The sequence below is a fragment of the Vombatus ursinus genome, unplaced genomic scaffold (assembly GCF_900497805.2).
Source record: "Vombatus ursinus unplaced genomic scaffold, bare-nosed wombat genome assembly UNPS02006779.1, whole genome shotgun sequence".
NCBI lineage: Eukaryota > Metazoa > Chordata > Mammalia > Diprotodontia > Vombatidae > Vombatus > Vombatus ursinus.
The window spans coordinates 17,480,622-17,502,029 of NW_020946557.1; the positions used below are offsets into that span (position 1 = coordinate 17,480,622).

The 21,408-nt window shown below is 37.6% G+C and overlaps 1 protein-coding gene across 3 annotated transcripts in view; it reads left to right on the forward strand.

Annotated features, from left to right (window-relative positions):
• Positions 1–8,329, forward strand: part of NCOA7 (nuclear receptor coactivator 7) — a 167,848-nt gene extending 159,519 nt beyond the window's left edge. For all 3 annotated transcript variants that reach the window (XM_027848569.1, XM_027848568.1, XM_027848570.1), the window contains 5 exons: positions 565–690; positions 1,457–1,609; positions 4,557–4,652; positions 5,065–5,138; positions 6,071–8,329. In XM_027848569.1, the coding sequence (XP_027704370.1) occupies positions 565–690; positions 1,457–1,609; positions 4,557–4,652; positions 5,065–5,138; positions 6,071–6,206 (585 nt within the window). In that variant the 3' untranslated portion in view covers positions 6,207–8,329. The remainder of the gene's footprint in view (positions 1–564; positions 691–1,456; positions 1,610–4,556; positions 4,653–5,064; positions 5,139–6,070) is intronic.
• The last annotated feature ends 13,079 nt before the right edge of the window (positions 8,330–21,408 follow it).

Here is a 21,408-nt window from a genome sequence, read left to right on the forward strand (position 1 = left end):
TACCTTGGAAAAGAAAAGGGGTAGGAGAGGAGAAATGTATCCATATTCTGGTATTTGAAACAGTTGAAGGATTCAATTTTTTTTTCTAATCTGCAGAATCAGGAACAGTGGGTCAAAGTTGCAGAGATAAATTTAGGTTCTGAGAAAAAACATCCAAACAATTGAATTTCTCCACAGTAGATAGAGCACTGGGCCTGGAGTCAGGAAGACCTGAGTTCAAATCCGACCTCAGACACTTACCAGCTGTGTGACTCTGGGCAAGTCACTTAACTCTCTGTGCCTCAATTTCCTCATCTGTAAAATGAACTGGAGAAGGAAATGGCAAACCACACCAGTATCTTTGCCCCCAGTGGGGGTCATGAAGAATTGGACACTACTGAAACAACTCAACAATAACAACAAAGTAGAATAGAACTCTTGGGGAAATGGAGGTTCTCCTCTCACTAGAGATCTTAAAGCAGATATGTATACGTTGTAGAAAGTATTTTCTCTCAGGTATTGATTGGATTAGATGACCACTGGAGTCCCTTCCAAATCTAAAATTATACAATTCTGCTATTTCAGATAATCACAGTTGAAGAGGCCAAACGGAGAAAGAGTACTTGCAGTTATTATGAAGAGGATGATGATGAGTCCCTCCCTATCTTAAAACATCATAGTGCTCTCCTAGAGAATATGCACATAGAACAGGTATGAATGGTTATTATTGGAGTAGTAAGAAATCTGTCTTAAAGGATTTAAACAAAATATTTGCATAAAGCCAGAATAGAAGTACCTTTGACATTTAAGGGCAGGATTAGACTACCTGTAGCACAGGAGGCTGGTTTTTGAGTGACACCCTGGCTGGCTTGTCTCTCCATTCATTTTCATGTTGTTGAACTCCTATCCTGTCCTTCAAGGCCCAGTTCAATTGTCACCTCATCCTTAGGGCCCCACCTACCTCCTTCCATCTAGAAGTGATCTCCACTGCTTCTAAAAACATTTTAGAACTTAGTTTGCATCTCATGCAGTTATACTAGCCTGCTTTATGTCAGTCTTAATTTGTGTATGTGTCCAATATGCTAGGCTTTGTATTCAACAAAGAGTAGAAATATATTGCCCCTACAAGTAAAAATTTACAAAGGTAACTGCTGTTGATAGTGACAGAAACCCTGAGAGAAAAATTACCCTCTGGTCTGTGTTCTTGATAGGATTCAATTACTATAATTCTTCCTTTTCCTTCTCATTTAGCTTCCATATGCCTTATAGGAGTAAAATCTTTGTCTCTCAAAGGAGAGAAATTATGCTGATGAGTATGTATGGTTATATGAATTTACTAAAGGGAATTTAATTTTCATCCCTAATGAATATGGAAATTGGAGTAAACTTGAGTGTGTTGCCTACCTCGGGTTTTTAGAGTAATGTTTAGAGAATTTATTTCACTTCTTTCTTTTATTTCATCATCTTTCACTTCAAGCTTGCTCGGCGACTTCCAGCAAGGGTGCAAGGATATCCATGGAGGTTGGCTTATAGTACTATAGAACATGGCACGAGTCTGAAAACTTTGTACCGGAAATCAGCATCTCTCGACAGCCCTGTCCTTCTGGTCATCAAAGATATGGATAATCAGGTTAGAACTACTTACACCTAGTTTTTGCCTCTAAAACCTTCAAAAGAGTTTATATACTTCATCGCTGATTTCCTGGGGATGCATATGGTATTCTAAGCCTTGAAATACTCTACAGGGTGTTTAAGCAAGGGTAAAACTGCAGTAAGACTTTTTGGGACACTGTCTAAAGATGAGTTCTTGTTATTATCCAGATAACCACTTTCACCATACTGCAACAGGAAGAAGGAAGAGGGTTTTAGTGGTTGTTACTGTTCTTTGTTAACAACTAGTGAAAAGTTTGATAGTAAAAGTTATATAGTATATAATGTGTGTGTATATTATGTATGTATATATGTGTGTTGTGGCAGGCATATGTATATGTATATTTTTTAAAAGTTTTTTTTAAATTTTATTTATTTTTAACATTTAAAAAAAATTTTTGAGTTCCAGATTCTCTTCCTCCCTCCTACCCCACCCATTGAGAAGGCAATCAATATTATATCGATAGAATGTATTTTTGAATGTGTGTATAATATACACACCATTCACTAAAATGAGCTCTTAGAAATTATCTTCCTTTCTACCTTAGCCTCTAGTATATAAAAAAAAATGGAAGGGGGAGTAGGGAGGTGATAGGGAAGAAAGAGAGTAGGAGGTGGGGTGGATAGAGAAGGAAAAAAGGAAGATTTGAGGTAATGTGGCATAGTGAATAGAAAGCTAGCTTAGATATCACAAAAACAGTTTCAAGTCTCACCTCTGATATATATTGGTGGTATGACCCTGGGCAAGTCACAAAGTGTCTCATCAGTGCCCTAGGCAATTTTCCAAGAAGAGTAGTTGCCAGTCTGCCTGAGTATTTCCTATATATGTGATAGGAGGTCTAACCAAAATTTATAATGTTATATACATCTACACACATAATACATGGTATAGAGAAAGAGGGATCTTATAGGTATCTATGTATATATCATATCACTACATATAGATGTGTATTTATGATATAGAATATCTATATGATCTCTCTATAAAAATATTTACCATGTATTATGTGTAGGTATATATCATATATACATATATCTATATTGTTGTTGTTGTTGTTTGTCCATTCTCAAAGAGGACCAAGACATCAGGATCGATCTATCTATCTATAGATAGATAGATAGATAGATAGATAAATGTATATCTAGGGGCGTGTGTGTGTGTGTGTGTGTGTGTGTGTGTGTGTGTATCTTTCCCCACCCCCTGGTAGATTGGCATCTGGGCTACAACTTATGTTCTTGGAAAGTTTCCAGGGTACTGAGAGATTTTATGACTTGTCCAGAGTCACACAGCTAATGTATGTCAGAAGTGAGACTTGAACCGTGTTCTTAATTTCTAAGCTAGCTCTCTATCCATTATGCCACACTGCCTCCCATCTTCTTCTCTTCTTCCCCCACTCCCCAATCTCTCTTTATCTTGTTTCTCTCATAAATATACATATATGTAGTTTTGTATGTATATATGATATACACACATATATGCATAACCACATATATGGATAAAGAGCTCACATAAACACACATGATCTATTTTATGGTAATAATGGGAATGGGCAGTCCCATTGGCTATAAATATAAACATGTGAAACTGGGGAAAATAAGTATTATAAGGATTTTATAGAATAACCTCTATTTAAGATAACTGAAATCATTTAAAAAGTCTTATTGCACACACTTATTAAAGAAATAAGAACAGTTTCTACTCAAAGGCATTTGCATACTCACACTCAGCTCCTTTATTGATAAATAGGGATAAAATGTATTTTGTGCCTGCTGAAAAGGCAAACAATTAAAGAGAGAGTACTCAGATCATGGCTGTGCCACTTCCTAATGTTAGAACCCTTGGCATATCAAACCTCTCTGAGCTTCAGATTCCTCCTATATAGAATGGAGGAATCATAGTACTGATAATGAATATTTATATAGTGCTTTAAAATGTGTGAAGTACTTTATTTCATTTGAGCCTCCCAACAACCTTGTGAGGGGAAACACTGAAGGTATTTTTACTGTTTACCAATGAAGAAAGTGTTGCTCAGTAAGTCAACTTTGGTCATAGAGCTATTTATTTGGTGCATGGCCTTCTCTTAGAAACACAGGTTCTGTACTCAAGATGCACCATTCTTACTATACTATGATGTTTCTCATATCATAGGGTTTTCTTGTATGTCAAATGAGAACTTTAAATAACTAAAGTATAGACCTACTTGTGTCCCTTCCCTAATCAAAGATCTTCTGTGATTCCCTATTACCTCTAGGGAAATAACAAACTCCTCAGCTTGGCATTTAACATCTTCCATAGTTTGACTCCAGCCTTCTTCTTCAGGTTTATTTCACTTTATTTTCCTTCAGATACTACATGTATTTCAGTCAAATTGGCCTACTTTTTGACCTTAGAAATCTATATTATATCTTCTGCCTAAACTGCCCCCCAGCCTATGACTGGAATGTACATCACTCCTCCTCCACACCTAAGAAGCTTATCTCCCACTAGTTTTTAGTATTTTTTTCTTCAGATTATCTTGTATTTAGTTATCCATTTAGGTGCTGTATCCCCCTGCCCAGTAGATTATAAGCTAAGTGAAGGCAACAACTTTTTGTGTGTGTGAACTCTGCGTGTTAAAAGGAGTCACTAAATGCTTCTTGAGTTAAATTGAACTAACTTCTGCAAAATGCTTTATAAATGTTTAGGTATTACTGTTCTATGCAGGGAAAATCCCTGATAGTCATACTTGTAAAATAAAGAAGAGAAAGAACTTTGTACTCTCGAATATTCAAATCTAATCAGAGAATAACTTGGCAGCAGTCTGATCTCTCATCTGAGTTCATTTGATGTAATGGAACATGTTGGGGGGCAGGGGGAGAGAAAGAAGGCAAGACAATTCAGTAGTTTTAGAAGTTGATTTTAAAAGTAGTACTTTGTATTTTGACAGATTTTTGGGGCATACGCAACTCATCCGTTCAAGTTCAGTGACCATTATTACGGCACAGGAGAAACTTTCCTCTACACTTTCAGCCCGAATTTCAAGGTGACTACTTGGGGGCAAAGTATAATGTGATGCCCCTGTTTTCCCCGGGGAACACTGAAACAGAAAGTGTACTATAGACCAACCTCATGTAACCCTTGTTGAATAACAACCCTAGTCAGTTCAGCACAGCTGCCAGGCATATCAGTTATGGGCCCTGGCACAACAAAGCCTGTATTCCTGGAATCTATAGGTGCCTATTAGTGATCGAGGTTTGCTCAAAGGATGTTCTCCAAGCTCAGTCACTCTAGATTTGGTCCTAGCTGAAGAAGTCAAGAGCATCTTCAAGCAAATGGATTGTTTTCAGTCTCCATCCTCATCCCCAAGATAACATGTTGATGATAGTCACTTCTCAATAAATCCCTAAAATTAAAAATATCCCCTCTTTTGTTTGTGTTTATTCTGCACATCCTAGGTATTCAAGTGGAGTGGAGAAAACTCTTATTTCATCAATGGGGATATAAGTTCTTTAGAACTTGGTGGTGGAGGGTAAGTTTTTAAATATTTCATTTGACATGAACAACCTTTATTTGACTCAAGTAACCAAAATGTGGATGTCAAAAAGTTTTAGTCATTGTGTCATATTAACTGAAATTCTAGATTTTCACATCAGCAAGACTGAAAGCTAAAATTACATATTACTACAAGACCTTGTTTTCATTGTACTTGTAAATTAAGAACTGTGTAGGCTCCATCATTTAAAATCAATGAAAAGAAAGTTCTTTATATCTATTTGTTTCCAAAATCAATTGTTGATTATTTTCCTTCTCTTTTTAAGAAGGGATCAAACTTTTATTTTCATTAATGTATTACCCAAGATACTGAAAGGTTATGATTTGTCTGAGGTCACACAGCCAGTGTATGTAATAGGTAGGAACCCAGGTATTTCTGACTCACAAGTGCTATATACATTATACCACACTGCCTCTCTGTTAAATAAATAACAGAAAAAAAACATCAAGTGAGCCGAGTGGGAATTTATATTGTTATACAAAACTTAATGGTAGAGATGTGATTTTTTTAGCCAGTCTTTATTATCCATCAACAAGCATTTATTAAATGCCTACTATGTGCCAGCCACTATGCTACAAAGAGAAAAATGAAACAGTTTCTACCTTCAAGGAGTTTACATTCAGGTTAAACAGTAAGTACATAATATAACTAAATGCAAAATATTTACAAAATAATTTACTGGAACTGGGGAGGGGAGGAGGCACTAGTTATTAGAGGGGTAAAGAAAGGCTTCATGTAGGAGGTGACTCTTAAGGCGACCTTTGAAGGAAGCTAGGGGTTCTAAGAGACCAAGATGAGGAAGGAGTGCATTCTAGGGATGGGAGAGAGCCTATGCAAAGGCATGGAGGTAGGAGATAGAATTTTTTTTCAGCTTGTGTTTTTCATTCTGTTTAAAACTTTTCTTCCAGTGGAAGATTTGGTCTGTGGTTAGACGCTGACCTATACCATGGACGAAGCAACTCCTGCAGCACTTTCAATAATGATATCCTTTCGAAGAAGGAAGACTTCATAGTTCAAGACATAGAAGTATGGACATTTGAATGAAATTCAGACTGCCTTAAAAATAAAAATAAAAATAAAAATAAAGACTGAATTCAATCAGCCCTCTTACAACTGGCTGGAAAATGAAATCCCAGCACAGGCTGCCTAGTAACATCCCATAATGTTTTCTTTTGGAAACCATCCCAGAGCATGATTCCATAATGGGAAGGTTCTGACAACTACCTGGGAGAGGCAGAAAGTGAAGCTTGAGAATGGAAGACTAGATTATTACTAGACTTTTTACTCCCATCTCCCTCAAACTCCTACAATAAAGAATCAAGAGTGTTTATAGATGTATGGGTTGAAGGCAGTTTTTATTTTTGGTAACTGTGAACAAAGATACTGTGGAATTATGTGTATAGTATATGCCTTGTGTATTTATATCAATTTGCATTGTCCAAACCTACAGCATCGTATTGTTTGCCATGGAAAAAGGTTTAACTTGTTTGGAAGAAATTCAAAATTTGCAGCACTTAAAGGGAATGTGGGATTTTTTTTAAAGAGCAACTTTATTTATTGTTTTTAGTACGTTGTCTGAAATTTGTTAGCAGTTTTTTCTTTTAATGTTTTAAATCTTGGATTTAAAAGAATGCCTAGATTTGTGTGCTGTTTTGGCAACAAATTCATTTGTTTATATAGTTTTATATTGATATTTTTCATTTTGCAGAGAAAATGTATTTGTTTTTAATTTTGCCCTAATTATTCTAGGGTTTTTTTTGGCAGCATCTGACATAATGTATACATTCCTATTAGATAGAGACATTGACTGCCTAATTTTGAATTCTTTTTTAACTTCACTGTTGCCAACTTAACTATCTGAGGCCAACTTGTCACTTCAGAAGTGGAAGCAATAAAAGCCTTCTAGCAAGGGACCAAGACATGTGCTCCTTCATTTGGAGATGATAAGAGAAACTGACTTCTTTATGAGGTGAGGCCAGCTTTAGAAATTACTAGATAAAATAAATGTTTTTGGCAGGGAAAAATATCATTTAAATAGAAGAAAATTTGTTACCTCTTAAAAACCACATGTTTTCATAGCAAAAGCTCCATTTTCCAGTCTAATCTATTCTCTGTCCCCACCCCATCCCCAGCTTTTTCATTAAGGGACAGACTTACTCCTCTTAAAAAAGAGAGATGGTTGACTTATGGTTTCCTCTATTTTTTTCCTCTTTACATGAAAAGTTTAAAATTAGCCTAACGATCTTTGTTTTGAGTCTTCTTTCAGTTGCCAGAGGCAGTGCCAGAAGAAACCTCAGCGATTACACAAGAAACCAGAATTTAAAAAAAAAAAGAAAAGAAAAAAGAAAGAGTACTCTCTTTGGCACTAGCCAATTTTCACATCTTGAAAATACTTCATTCATTTTGCCAAGATAATAAAAAGCAAAGGCTATATTGTTGATCGATAGATTCTGATAGGTACTAAGGATTGTACTGGTAAAAAATAATTTCAGAATAACCCAAACTGAGATTGGTTGGTCATAAATTGAATCCACTTTTTTTTTAAAGGTTATACTTGAAAAGTTTTGTATATATCTATATGATATAAAAATATGATTTGGAACATTTGTCTTAAGCTGGCAGCAAGTCTCCTTTAGATGTCCTGTCATTTATAGACACTTGAAAGGGAACCATGCCAAGTAGCCTCCTGGCAGATCAGCAAATCATTTGCTCCACACACATTCCATGCAATTTAAAGTAGCTGCTATGAAATATTAAATCTGTAACCTGCGTGTGCTTTTTTTTTTAAATATACCCAGATCCTATCCCTTCCACTTGAAACACCAAATTCTGGCATATCTACTATAAACTTAGCTCAATAGCTACTCCTAGCATCTTGTATGTTGGTGAGAGATATCAGGAATGCCTCATGATAATCACATGTGGCATTTTTACCATTTGTAAACCACCCACTGGTAAGCAAAACATTAACATTTTGCACATGTTTCACTCTTGTTATCTACAGTTTATCCCATGATACTGTATTTGCCAGTGCATAATCAAACACTGTGTTCTCTATTTAAAACAGTATTGTTCGATCAAAACTTTGTGACCCTTCATCTATGAATATTGAATATATGTAATGCAGTGCTATCCCAATATTTTCAATAAAGGAATTTATGCATTCAGTGTGGCATTCATTATGCTTGAAAATTTTTCCAAAGTCTTTTCCCTCCAGAATAAGTTATCATTGATTCAGCATGCCATAATCCCAGCCTAAGCAAAAAGCAACATAGATAATTAACACCTAAGTTTGTGTTTTTATTCTGGAATCCTCCCACTGCCTTTGTTCTCCTTGCTTACTACTCCCATTCTAATTGATATTTTCTAGGTTTTATTTAGAGACATGATATTCTCCTAACAATTTTTTTCTGTTTTGCTGTATTTTCTCTGCCTCCTTCATAAACTTCCCACATCTTATCCCTATATTGATGGTGAATGGACCCTTGTACTCTTTCTTTTTCCCTTTTCTCTGAATTGAGTCAGCCTAAACATTTCTTAAGTGCCAAGGATACAAAAAGAGGCAAAAGGCAGTCCCTACCCTCAAGGAACTTATAATCTAATGAGGGAGACAAGTAAACAAATATGTACAAACTACACACAGAAAAAAATACAGAATAATTAAAAAGAAAGAAGGCACTAGAATTGAGTCAGGAAAGCCTTCCTGTACAAGATAGGATTTTAGTTGGTGTTTAAATCCAGGGAAGCTATTAGGTAGAAATGAAGAAGGAGAGAATTCCAGGCATGGGGGACAGTCAGGAAAAAATGTCCAGAGCCAAGAGATGGAGCATCTTCTTTGAGGAACAGCCAAATCATTGCCATTGGATCAATGTGTACATGGTGGAGAGTGAAGTACACAAAGACTGGAAAGGTTGGAGGGGACTAGGTTATGAACAGTTTTGAACTCCAAAGAGAAGATTTTGTTTCTGGTCCTGGAGGCAATAGGGAGCCATTGGAGTTTATTGAGTAGGGAGTTGACATGGTTGGACCTGTACTTTAAGAAAATCACTTTGCTGGCTGAATGGAGGATGAATTGGAATGGGGAGAACTTGAGGCAAGCAGACACACCAAAAGGCTATTGCAATAATCCAAGCATGAGGTGATGAAGGCTTTCACTAGAGAGGTGGCAGTGTCAGAGGGAGAGGAAGAGATAGAGATAGTGAGTTTAGGATGACACCCAGTTTGTAATCCTGAGGGATTGGGAGGATGGTATTGCCCTCAACAGTAATAGGGAAGTTAAAAGATGTGGGGGAGGGAAGGTTAGGGGGGAAAGAGAATGAGCTCAGTTTTGAACATGTTGAGTTTAAGATGTCTGAAAGGCAGTTGAAAGATTGGAGGTCAGCAGAGAGATTAGGGCAAGATAGGTAGATCTGAGAACCATCAACATAGAGATGTTAATTAAATATATGGGAGCTGATGCTATCACCAAGTGAAGTAGGATAGAGGGAGAAGAGAAGAGGGTCCAGGATAGAACCCCAAGGGACACCTACGTGATCCAGGTGATGACCCAGCAAAGTAGACTGAGAAGGAACAGTGTGATGTGTAGAAGGAAATCAGGAAAGAGTAGCATCCTGAAAACCTAAAGAGAAGAGAATATCATGAAGAGGGTGATCAACAATGTCAAAGGTTGTAGACAGTTGAGGAGAATGAGGATTGAAAAAAGTTAGTTGGATTGGGCAATTGGCAATTAAGAGATCATTGATAACTTTGGAGAGAGCATTTTCAGTGGAATGATGAAGTCAGAAGCTAAATTGTAAAGCGTTAAGGATTGAGAGGAGATAAAAGTAAAGGCATCTATTGTAGACAGCCTTTTTCAAAGACTTTAGCCACAAAGAGCAAAAATGATATAGGAAAATAATTAGCAGGAATGGAAGGATTAAGTGAGGGGTTTTTCAGGATGAGAGAGACGGGCATATTTGTAGGCAGTAGGGAATGAGCTAGTAGAGAGGAAGAGATTGAAGATAGGGACAGAGTGGTGATGGCAAAGGGGGAAATCTGTTGAAGGAAACAGGATGGAATGGGATCACTTGCTTACATAGAGGGGTTAAGGAGTAAGACCACCTCCTCATGAGAGACAGGGGAAAAGGAAGAGATAGTGACAGAAGGTATATGAGTGATATGAAATGAGGAGGGGAGAAAAGGGCACTCACAGTGAATGGCCTCAATTTTTTCTATAAAATATGAGACAAGTTTCTCAGCCGAAAAAGTAGGAGCAGAGGGAGCCATGGGAGGCTTGGGGAGGATGGAAATGTTTGCAAGAGCCATTGTGGAGAGTTGGATAGTGAGTTGATAAAGGAAATATAGGATGATTGCCAAGCAGCAGTGAGGTCCCGTTTAAGGTTGTATGTATAACAAATTTGTAATAGACCCAGTCAGAATGGTTACGTGATTTTCTTCACCTTCATTCAGCAGCACACATTCAGTAGCAAAGTCAGAGGATGGTGGGAGTCATCCAAGGCTAAGGTTTGGCTGGGAAGGTGGGGGGAGTGGTAAGAAGACCTTTCTTCTCCTATTGGTGTGCTGTTATCTGTTATCCTAGTCCTTAGAATAGTGTCTCATCTTTGCATTTTCTGAGACAGCAGGGATTTGGGGTCAAGACCTTGTTTTTCTATGTGTCCCTATGAACAGATGTAGGAAAATACAAATTGGAACTTAGTTGGACTGTTTGGCAGGGGAAGGGCCCAGACCAGAGGTGTTTCTATACAGTTTCTAGTTTATAGGTTATTCAACCATGTGACTTGGTCTTCTGCTGGACTGTTGTAGCACTCCTTAGCTTGCTTGAGGGTAGCCTGTAAATTTGCCTGGCACTTCTTGAAGCTTGCTCAATAGTCACTGATTTAAATGACTGAATAGAGTAGGGCTCAGGTTGGGGAAAGGTCTTTACTATAATTCCAGATGACATGCAGCTAAGGTAGAGATGGGGCACTTCACTACCTCCAGTCTACCCAATCATATGAAAACTTGGAAAGCTGTTTCTTAAACTGTTTCCCTATCATCAAAGTCATTGATCTGATGCCATGCCAGCTACAGTCCCCAGCACCCTCAAAATTCTCCACATGGTTTATTGTTCATTCCCTTGTCAACTCCCATAACCCCCAACTGTACTCAATTTCATCATGCAAATGCAATCACTCTTTCTTACTGAAGCAAGAAACAGAGGAGTTAGAGGACTCAAGAAGACACAGACATAACCAATCCAAAGTAACACAATGAATATAATGGTTAAAGACTAAAAGAATAACCTAAGAGCCAATCCTTCACTGTCAGCATTCTATTAAGCCAGAGATATATCCCATCCAAGGGAGGGCTCATGGTGGGGAGAAGAGAAGGATTGTAGAAAGGAGAAGATGATGTTACGGCTTCTTAACTTGGGGTTTGTTTGAATTTTAAAAAAATATTTTATAACTATACTTCAACTTGTAATCCTATGTATTATTTTGCATTTAAAAATACTATTTTAGAAAAGGATCCATTGACTTTATTAGGCTTCACTGGGGGTCCATGATACAGAAGTTAAGAACCCCTACTCCAGGCCTACCTACTACCCTTTGTCTACCCTCAGGATGACTCCCCATTGCCAGACTCAATGGTTGGAGAAAGGACTTTGAAGACACTTTCCCCTTACAGAGACCTTTTCTTTGCCATTTAAGTGGGGGCCATTTAAGTCTGGGTCAGCTCATGCATGCCAGAGGTGTACTTGTAAGCAAATACCCCATCATTCTGTTAAATAGACTCTTCCTCTTTATCAGTATGAAACAGTTTGATCCCTGTGCTACTCTAAGGGAAGAGAAATGTTTGGAGGACTAATTCCTTTCCTGTGGCTTCTGCCATATCCTGCCATTAACTTCTTTCTAGCCTGACAGTCTGTAGCTTCCTTTCTCCCAGGATTCGGCAGCTTTAAGTGTTCTGTACAGGCTATCTTCTCAAAGGTGGGTGGATGATATCCTTTCCCCAATGCATATATGATTTTGGGGAGAGAAGTAGCTCTGGAGAGAGGAAAGGTCTTTTCTTCTAAGGAACCCCTTCAACCTTGAGAAATTGCCCACGCTGACTAATTCTGCTTTGTTCTAAACGCTAGAGCAGTGGTTTACAAACTTTTTTGATGGCACATTCATTTAAGTAATAAAATTTTGAACACACACACTCTATTATATATGTGTACATATATACACACAGACACATACACATGTACATGTAGAAATGAAGTTTGGCCACAAAGGACACGTACTTTAGATGCCATGTACTTACAGTCACAGAGAGGCCAGGATGAGGTAATGGACAAATTAAAATAGTCTGATTAGGGTGCAGGGATGGGCTGCTCCATTTTGTACATCTCATTGAATTATCAGCTTCTCCAGCTCCGCAACCCCTCAGCAAAGTCACAATGGCCAGAAGCAGTACCCTCCCCTCTCCCTACAAAAAAAAAAAGCTTCCACAAAGTCACCTAGAACCAGAAATGATGATTCTGAGCTTGCTTCATGTGGAAGTTGGCTAGTGCCATAGAATGTAAGCTACCTGAGGGCAGGCACTGTTTTGATTTTTGTCTTTGTATTTCAGTGTTCAGTCCAGAGTCCAGTTGTTTTTCAATTATTTCTGACTCTTTGTGGCCCAATTTGGGGTTTTCTTGGCAAAGATACTAGAGTTTGCCATTTCCTTCTCTAGCTTATTTTGCAGATGAAGAAACTGAGGCAAACAGGGTTAAGTGACTTGCCCAGGTCATATAACTAGTAAGTGTCTGAGGCCAGATTTGAACTCAGGAAGATGAGTCTTCCTGACTCCAGGCCCACCACTCTATCCACTGTGCCACCTAAATGCTTATTGAATTTATATTTACATACAAACACACACACACAAACACACACACACACATACATATAAAATGTATATGTATATTTGTACATCTCTTTCTCTATTATACATAGCCCTTACCTGTGTTCATCTATTGGGAAATGAGTGACTATGAACCCCGAAAAACAATGAGTTTACACACTATTCATAAAGGACAGTCATGAGAAATCACATCTGCAGGACCAAATAAAAACACACCTGAACTGGGCTTTAATTTTTTAAATTTTATTCCTTTCAGCCATCAGTGTTGGTGAATACTCACCATTCCTCACCCCCTAATCACACCCTTTCAATTCCCACCAGGAATTATTATTTTGAAGGCACTGGGATTCCAACCTTGTCATAAAAACTACTGAGCCCAACTTTCTAAGAAAGTAATGTTCATTAGAGTGGGAGGAGTGACAGAAGGAAAAGGGAGGGGTAGATGCCCTTGGTGACTACGGGGAGGGCAGGATCAGGAAAAACAGGGCTATCTCTCTACCTCACATCTATACCTTTCACAAATACCTTCTTCCTTCTCACAGACGAGACACAACTCCTTAGCTCTCTGCTGCTGCTGCTGCTGCTGCTGCTGCAAATTGAGCTGGTGTCTACATTTCCTGGCCAAAGGATTTGGTGCATAAATTTAATCTTATAGGGCCATCCTACCCCTGTCCCCTGCCAGTGAGCCCTACATATTCAGGTACTCTGCTGAGAAGGTGAGGGTGGAAACGAGACTCCTGTAAAAATTCTTGACATTAATCAGAAGGAGCTGAGTTATATATACCCCTCCTGCCCCTAAACCTCTTACTTGTAAAAAGAAATGTGAGTATCCCCTTTATTCCCACTTCTGACACTGGAAATTTTCATAGGGAAAATTCAGCCAGACTTTCCTACCTCTTCATGACTAACCCCATGACAATAGCTCTCACCACTCATAAAAACCACAGGCTTTCAGGTCCCCAGCTTAGTGGCCTCTTATTCAACCCACACCCCACACCCCACACTCCCACAACAGCTCCCAAGAAAATAAGATGCTGATTCTTGTGCCAGATCATATCCATCCTGGTTCCAGCTCATCCTCCTACTATCCTTTTCTCCCTAAAGATGAAGCACTGATTTTGGCATTCACTTCAGAAAATTTCTAGCTTGAGGAAGGTGAAGATGCTGGCCTACCAAAGCTTTATATTTTTGGCTTTTTGGGGGCATTTGGGCCTTATTAAAATGGGCACAGATCATTCTCACACAGAAGTGGCTAGAGCCACAGCCTCGATGTCCACTATAAAACGTCATGATCCCATTTATGATGTTCTTTTCCCCCTTCCACCAGGGTGTCTTGAAGATGATTTGCTGCTACCCTCTCCTGGCTTCTAGTTGTTCCAGCTTTTTCCATCTGAACTAGGGATAAGAACCATCAGATCACCAGCAAGAAAAAATACAGGTTCCTCTCTTTTTTTGTCCACTAGCTCCTTGGAAATAAGAACACATAGCACTCCTCTAGGTATTCCTAAAACTGGTGGCTACAAAACACTGCAGGAAAAAATGGGAAACAATGTCTTAGGTCTTTGTATTCAGAAAATCAATCTTCTATGTGTACACACCAAGAATTATATATAACTTTCTCTTGGCTCCCTCCTTAGATGTCTGACTCAGTCTCTTCTTCCTGTCCACTCTCCAGGGTTAGATACCCCATTGTCTGAGCTATGTATTATTTCGGTTACTGATGTGCAGTCAACAGGTTTGGCGAAGCTCTAGATATTTCAGTCCTTCTAGAATTTATTTCCCCATCCCTTAACTCTGGATCCATAAGCTTCTAGATTCAATAGAAACATCAAATTTTATGATCCTGTGTGCAGGTCCTAAGGAATTCTTTGGAGAATCACGTTTTTCTCCCCCCTAAAAGCTAACATGTATGTCCCACATAATACCAGTGCCTTCTCTCTATTGCTTATCTTCAGTTTATCCTGTATATCTTGTTTGTACATAGTTGTTTACATGTGGCTTCCACCAATAAAATGGGAGGTCCTTGACAGCTGTGACTGTTTCTTGCCTTTCTTTGTATCCTCAGCACTTAGCACAATGCATGGCAGAGTAATAGGTGCTTAATAAATGCTTATTGATTCGACTTGACTTTACATAGCGCTTTGAGGTTTGCAAAATGCTTTACAAATTTTCTCTCATTTGCTGGTTCCCTACTGGCACCATCTCAGTACTGTTATCTGCATTGCCGTATATAGGCTATGAAAGAGAACATAACATTTTTTCTCTTCTCCCGTGCATGGTTCTCTGAAAATAACATCTAAACTTCAAGCATATTTTTAACAGATTCATTCCTATACATTATAGGAAGTTATATGTGGGCTCATGGAATGGTTGGGAGGATACTATTAAAAAAGAAGAATCTACAATAGTTTTGTGTAATACCTGCCATAGCTTCCCAGAATAAGGAAATGATAGTCCCAATGTACTTTCCCCTGATCAGACTGAATATGGAGGCTCATGCTCAATTCTAGGAGCCACATTTTAGGAAAGATACTGATAAGCTAGAGATTGTCTAAAGAAGAGCAACCAAGGTGATGAAGGGCCTTGAATTCATGTTACATAAGGATTGGCGGAAGGAAATGGGCACGATTAACTTGGAGGAGAGAAAACTTGGGGGGTGGGGTGGGGAATGATAGCTAGCTGTCTTCAAGTATTTGAAAGGCTGTCACATGAAAGATAGGTTTGTCTCAATCCATTTAGCCCAAAAGGGTAGAATTTGGAGCAGTGGGTGGAATTTACAAAGAGGTTAATTTAGGCTTAATGTCAGGAAATACTTCTCAGTGATGATTTAGGGAGCATCTGCATTCATTCAGTAATGACTTCAATTTATTTAAAATTTAAAGTTAAAAGTTAAAAGCTTTTAAAGTTTGCAAAGCACTTCCTATACATTATCTACTTTGAGCTAATAACAACTATGAGGTAGGAACACCAAGTGTTAGTAACTCCAGATAGATAAACAGAGACTCAGAGACATTAAGTGAGTTATCTGTTGTCACATCACTATTCGATATCAGAAAGAAAGAGAGAGACAGGATATGAAGCCAGTTTTCCCAGATTCCAAGTTCAACGTTCATCTGCTACATCATGCTGCCTCTGTGGAAGGCTCTTCTTGGAGCTTATACTCTAGAAGGTTCTCTATATGAGAAGTAATAGAATTAAGCTCTTCCCTTTACCTACTCTCCCTGGAGTGACCTCATCCTATCAGACACTCAACTAGCTTCTTACTATATCAACTTTACCCCCAAGTCAATGTCAAATTCTTGCATCAATCAAGACACAACCCCGTGATGGAGAATTACCCTTAGATACTAAATTGAGAAAGATTTTTAAGTTTCATTTAGAGAAAATGAAAGATAGTAGGCAACATCAACAGGATTTACACTAATGGTGAAGAAGAGCGATGAGCCAACTTATTTCTGAGAATCTTTTCATCTGTCTGACAAGTTATATTTCCTCCTGTTATGAGGAGGCTCAGTATCTTTTTATTCCTGTTGTTTAGTCATTTTTCAGTCATGTCCAACTCTTTGTGACCCCCTTTGGGGATTTTCTTGGCAAAGATACTGGAGTGGTTTGTCATTACCTTCTCCAACTCATTTTATAGATGAGGAAACTGAGGCAGAGTTAAATGACTTTCCCAGGGACACAGCTAGTAAGTATCTGAGGCCAAATTTGATCTCAGGTCTTCCTGACTCCAGGCACTCTGCTTCTACCTCTATCTAAAGCTAGGATGTCTGCTAACTATAGCTATAGTACCTAGGTAGCCTTCCCTTTGGGGGAGCTATGCTGTAGCTACCTGATCTTCTTCTACACATTTTCATAAAGCACTCCCACTTAGGCATAGCCTTCTACCCAGAGTTCAATTTGTTGTTGCAAGGCTTTGTTAGGTATAACTTTATTCCCCATCTCTTTTTGATCCAGCTAAATAGTTACTTAATGTAACTTGCTTCCACCTTTGGAGTAACTTAAGCTACTTTGCAATTAATGTGGTTTCTCCTAGGAGATGATATTCCAGACCCTTGTTCTGGATCCCTTTCCTTCACCCCAAAAGCAAAACATGGATTGTTTCTCCTCAGAGCTGTAGCTGGCTGAGGCTCTTCCTGAAAAACCGTCATTCAGCAAAGTTCCACCTCAATTGCTAACCTCTTTCTTCCTAGTCTGTTCCTTAAAGAGGATTAGAAAAAACTAGAGACCTCAGGCAATTACTGCTGATATAGCTAGGGGACAAGACAAAAAGAGCCTTCTGAAGACATCATCTAATAACTAATACAAAATAGAATATAAAATAATATAATAATGTAATATAATAATATTTAAAATAAAAATATTTAAAAATTGCTCATCAGATTTATTGACAGAAGAAAAATTCATGACCAAACAAGGGATAGAGAGAGTCACAGAAGATAAAATGGATACTTCTGACTGAATGAAATTGTAAAGCTTTTTTACAAAAATAAACCCAATAAATCTAAGATTAAAAGAGAAACAATTAAGTGGGAAAACATTTTGCACCAAATTTCTCTGATAAAGACCTCATTTCCACACTATATAAGGAACTTATTTAAATGGATGAGAATAACAGTCATTCCCCATTTGATGAATGGTCTAAAGATATGAATAGGCAGTTCTCAAAGGAAGAATAGCAAGTTGACTATAACCATACGAAAAAAATGCCCCAGATCATCACTAATAAGAGAAATGCAAATTAAAGCAATTCTGAGATTCTACCTCACACCAATCATATGGGTAAAGATAACAAAAAAGGGAAATGATAAATGCTGAGGTATTATGGGAAAATAGGCACATTGATGAACAGTGCCAGACATATAAATGGGCACAACTCTTCTAGAAAGCAATTTGTAATTATTAACAAAAAGTTACTAAACAATTCATACTGAACAATTGGCCTACCTATATCACTCCTAGGCCTATTCCTATCTTTTCCCTACCCGAAAAACCAAAGATAGGAAAAGATCCTATATATGCAAAAAATATTTATATTTGTTCTTTTTTGTGGTGGCAAAAAAAAAAAAAACAACAACCAGAGACCAAAGGAATGCTCATCAATTGAAGAAAACCTGAATAAGTTGAGGTATATCAATGTGATGGCTCTAAGAAATGAGGAAATAGACAATTTCAAAAAGACAAGGAAAGATTTATATGAAATGATATTATAGCATCAATAATATAAAATCAAGCAATTCTGGAGATTTTTATGAGTTGATGAAAAAGTAAATGAGCTGGGGGCAGCTAGGTGGTGCAGTGAATGTAGCACCAGCCCTGGAGTCAGGAGGACCTGAGTTCAAATGCAGTCTCAGACCAGACACTTGACACTTACTAGCTGTGTGACCCTGGGAAAGTCACTTAACCTCCAGTGTCTCACCAAAAACAAAAAGGAAATGAGCAGAACTAGGAGAAGGGAATAAAGGAAGGCAGAAGGGAATAAGCATTTATACAGTACCTACTATATGACAAACACTTTACAATTATTATCTCATTTGGTCCTCACAAGAACCTCATGAGGCAGATGAAGTTATTATCACAATTTTACAAATGAAGAAACTGAGGCAACCAGAGGTTAAATGACTTTCCCAGAGTCACACAGCTATTAAGTGTCTGAGGTCACATTTGGACTCGGGTCTTCCTGGCTCCAAGGCCTAATACTTAATGCATTATGCTACCTTGCTACCTTAAGAAATAAATTAATTATACAATAACAATATTGTAAAGACTAACAACTTTGTAACCCGTAAAAATTGTGATCAATGCAATGACTATCCACCATTCCAAAGGACTAATGAATGATATAATATACTATTTACCTCCTGACAGAGAGGTGATAGATTTAGGTACAGAATGAAACTTATTTTTGTATAAACCAATGAGGGAATTTGTTTTGCTTAACTATGCAGATTTGTTAAAAGAAATTTGTTTTTCTTTTTCCCTTTTTTCCAGTGGAAAGATGGGAGGGAGAGAAAATAAATTTCTTTCAATTAAAAAAAAATTTAAAATGGAGATGTGGAGGGTAACAGATGTTGAATGCTGTCTGCATTTTCAGATGAGATTGCTGTATTATTAGTTTTGCTTGATTGATTTACTTTATTACAAAAGACAAGCAGTGATTATAATCTGTGAATGTTAATAGCATAAAAATAAAATGTAAGAACAAAATTTTCTAATAGCTAATATGGAGCAACCAAGGCTCTTCAGTGGCCAGAACGTGCCACCAAAGTATTGCTATTGGCAAATATGCATAATCAAGACAGGAGTTAGACTGAAAGTTATTTGAGGGCAGGGAATAGTTTTTTCCATTCTTTGTATCCCCAGTGCTTAGCCCAGTGCCTAGTACATAGTAGGTGCTTAACAAATACTTTTTACTTGACTTGAATGTGGTCTTGGTAGGTGGAGAACTCAGACCTAGCCTCTTTGGATAACCTTTTATCTACCTCAAATTCATTTGCAGTTAAGCCAGGAAGGCTCTTGAAGCTCTGAAGAAGGCAATAAACTTAAAAAAAGGGAGTTATTAGTAACAGAAAGCTTTGATATCCAGACAAGGTATAGGGATCAAAACTAGAGTTTCTCCGAAGACTGTAATGGTTTTCAATTGCTTCTGAAATAAAATGAAAGCTCTTAAGCTAACATTCAAGACGCCCCTGCATTTAGCTTACTCTTACCTAACTTCTGATTTCCTCTTACATGAAACTCTAGCAGCCTCACCCTGTTTTCCATGTTCCTGTGTATGACACACCCTCCTTCTTGGCATATCAAGTTTCCTCTCATTTTAAAAAAGACAGATTGTGTCCCTAGCTAATCTTCAAAATACTGCTAGATAATCACCTACTCGATGATTGCAGTTACTTAAAGGAAAACAACATTGAAAAAATACCAAAAGTCTAATCAATGAAATCACCAATCTTGACATTCCTTGTATAGAATCAAGTACTGAAGACTAATGATGCAAAATGCTTCCCTCCTCTTAGCTAAGTAGTGGTAGATTGTAAAGGCAGAATGAGACAGACATTGTTAGAGATGGCCAGTGTGCTGGTCTATTTTACTTTATAAATTTTTTATTTTTTAAATTTATTTTATTCTGAACTTAAGAAATAAAAAAAGCATTTCCATAACATAATAAAAGAAAAAAAAAAGATGATTGCACATGAAATTGCAAATCTGTTATGTACAACTTATTATTCCTTTTAAATAGATATTAAAATTATCATCTAACTTTTTTCCTTTTTTTTCTTCCCTCTTTCCCCCAGCCCTGGAAATGGCTACCATTAGATACAAATATGTGTGCGTATTATGTATGTGTATGTATATATATCTATATCTATATATAGATATGGATATATATATGTAAAATATTTCTATACATACTTCTCTATTTCAGTTCTTTCTCTGGATATAGATAGCATCTGCCTTCATAGGTCCTCTGTAGTTGTTAATTTGGGTATTTACAACAGTTTTAAATGACTTAGTCACTCAAAGTTGTTCTTAAAACAATATGCTATTATTGTATACAACATTCTCTTGATTCTGCTCATTTCACTCTTCATTATTTTGTGCAAATCTATCCATGTTTTTCTAAGATCATCAAGCCCATCATTTCTTATAGCAGAGTAGTATTCTATCATGATCATATACCACAACTTGTTCAGTCATTCCTCAAATGATGGGCATTTCCCCCACTGGACCCAGATGGCTCCGGAGGAGAAAATAAGGCTGGTGACTTTGCACAGCCCTCCCTCATTTAAATCCAATTCACTTGCATGTCATGGCATCACCTCCCTGATGTCATGGTCCTCTTCAAGAATGAAGGACAAACAATAACAACTTATCAAATAATCCAAATGTCACAGGTCTACAGAGATAAAAATGAGTTCTTCCTGAGGTCAATCCTATGTTTTCTATCTCTAATGCCATAGATAGGTATCCTCTAAGAAGTGATCTGGGAGTCAAATAGGGAAAGCAGGTATGAGTCATGGAAGTTCCCAGAAAAGCCAAGAAGAGGGAATATATCCAAAGTGAAGCTCTTAGCTATTCTCAGTAATACAATGATCCAAGACAATCCCAAAAGACTCATGATGAAAAATGTTATCCACCTCCAGAGAAAGAACTGATATTTTCTGAATACAGACTGAAGCATACTATTTTTCTCTTCCTTCCTTCCTTCCTTTCTTTCTTTTCAAGTCTTTTTATACAAAAAGACTAATATGGAAATATTTTACATGATTGTACATGTATACTCTGTAACAGATTGCATACCTTCTCAAGGAGGGGTTGCAGAGAGAGAAATGGAGGATAGAATTTGGAACTCAAAACTTTAAAAGAAATGTAAAAA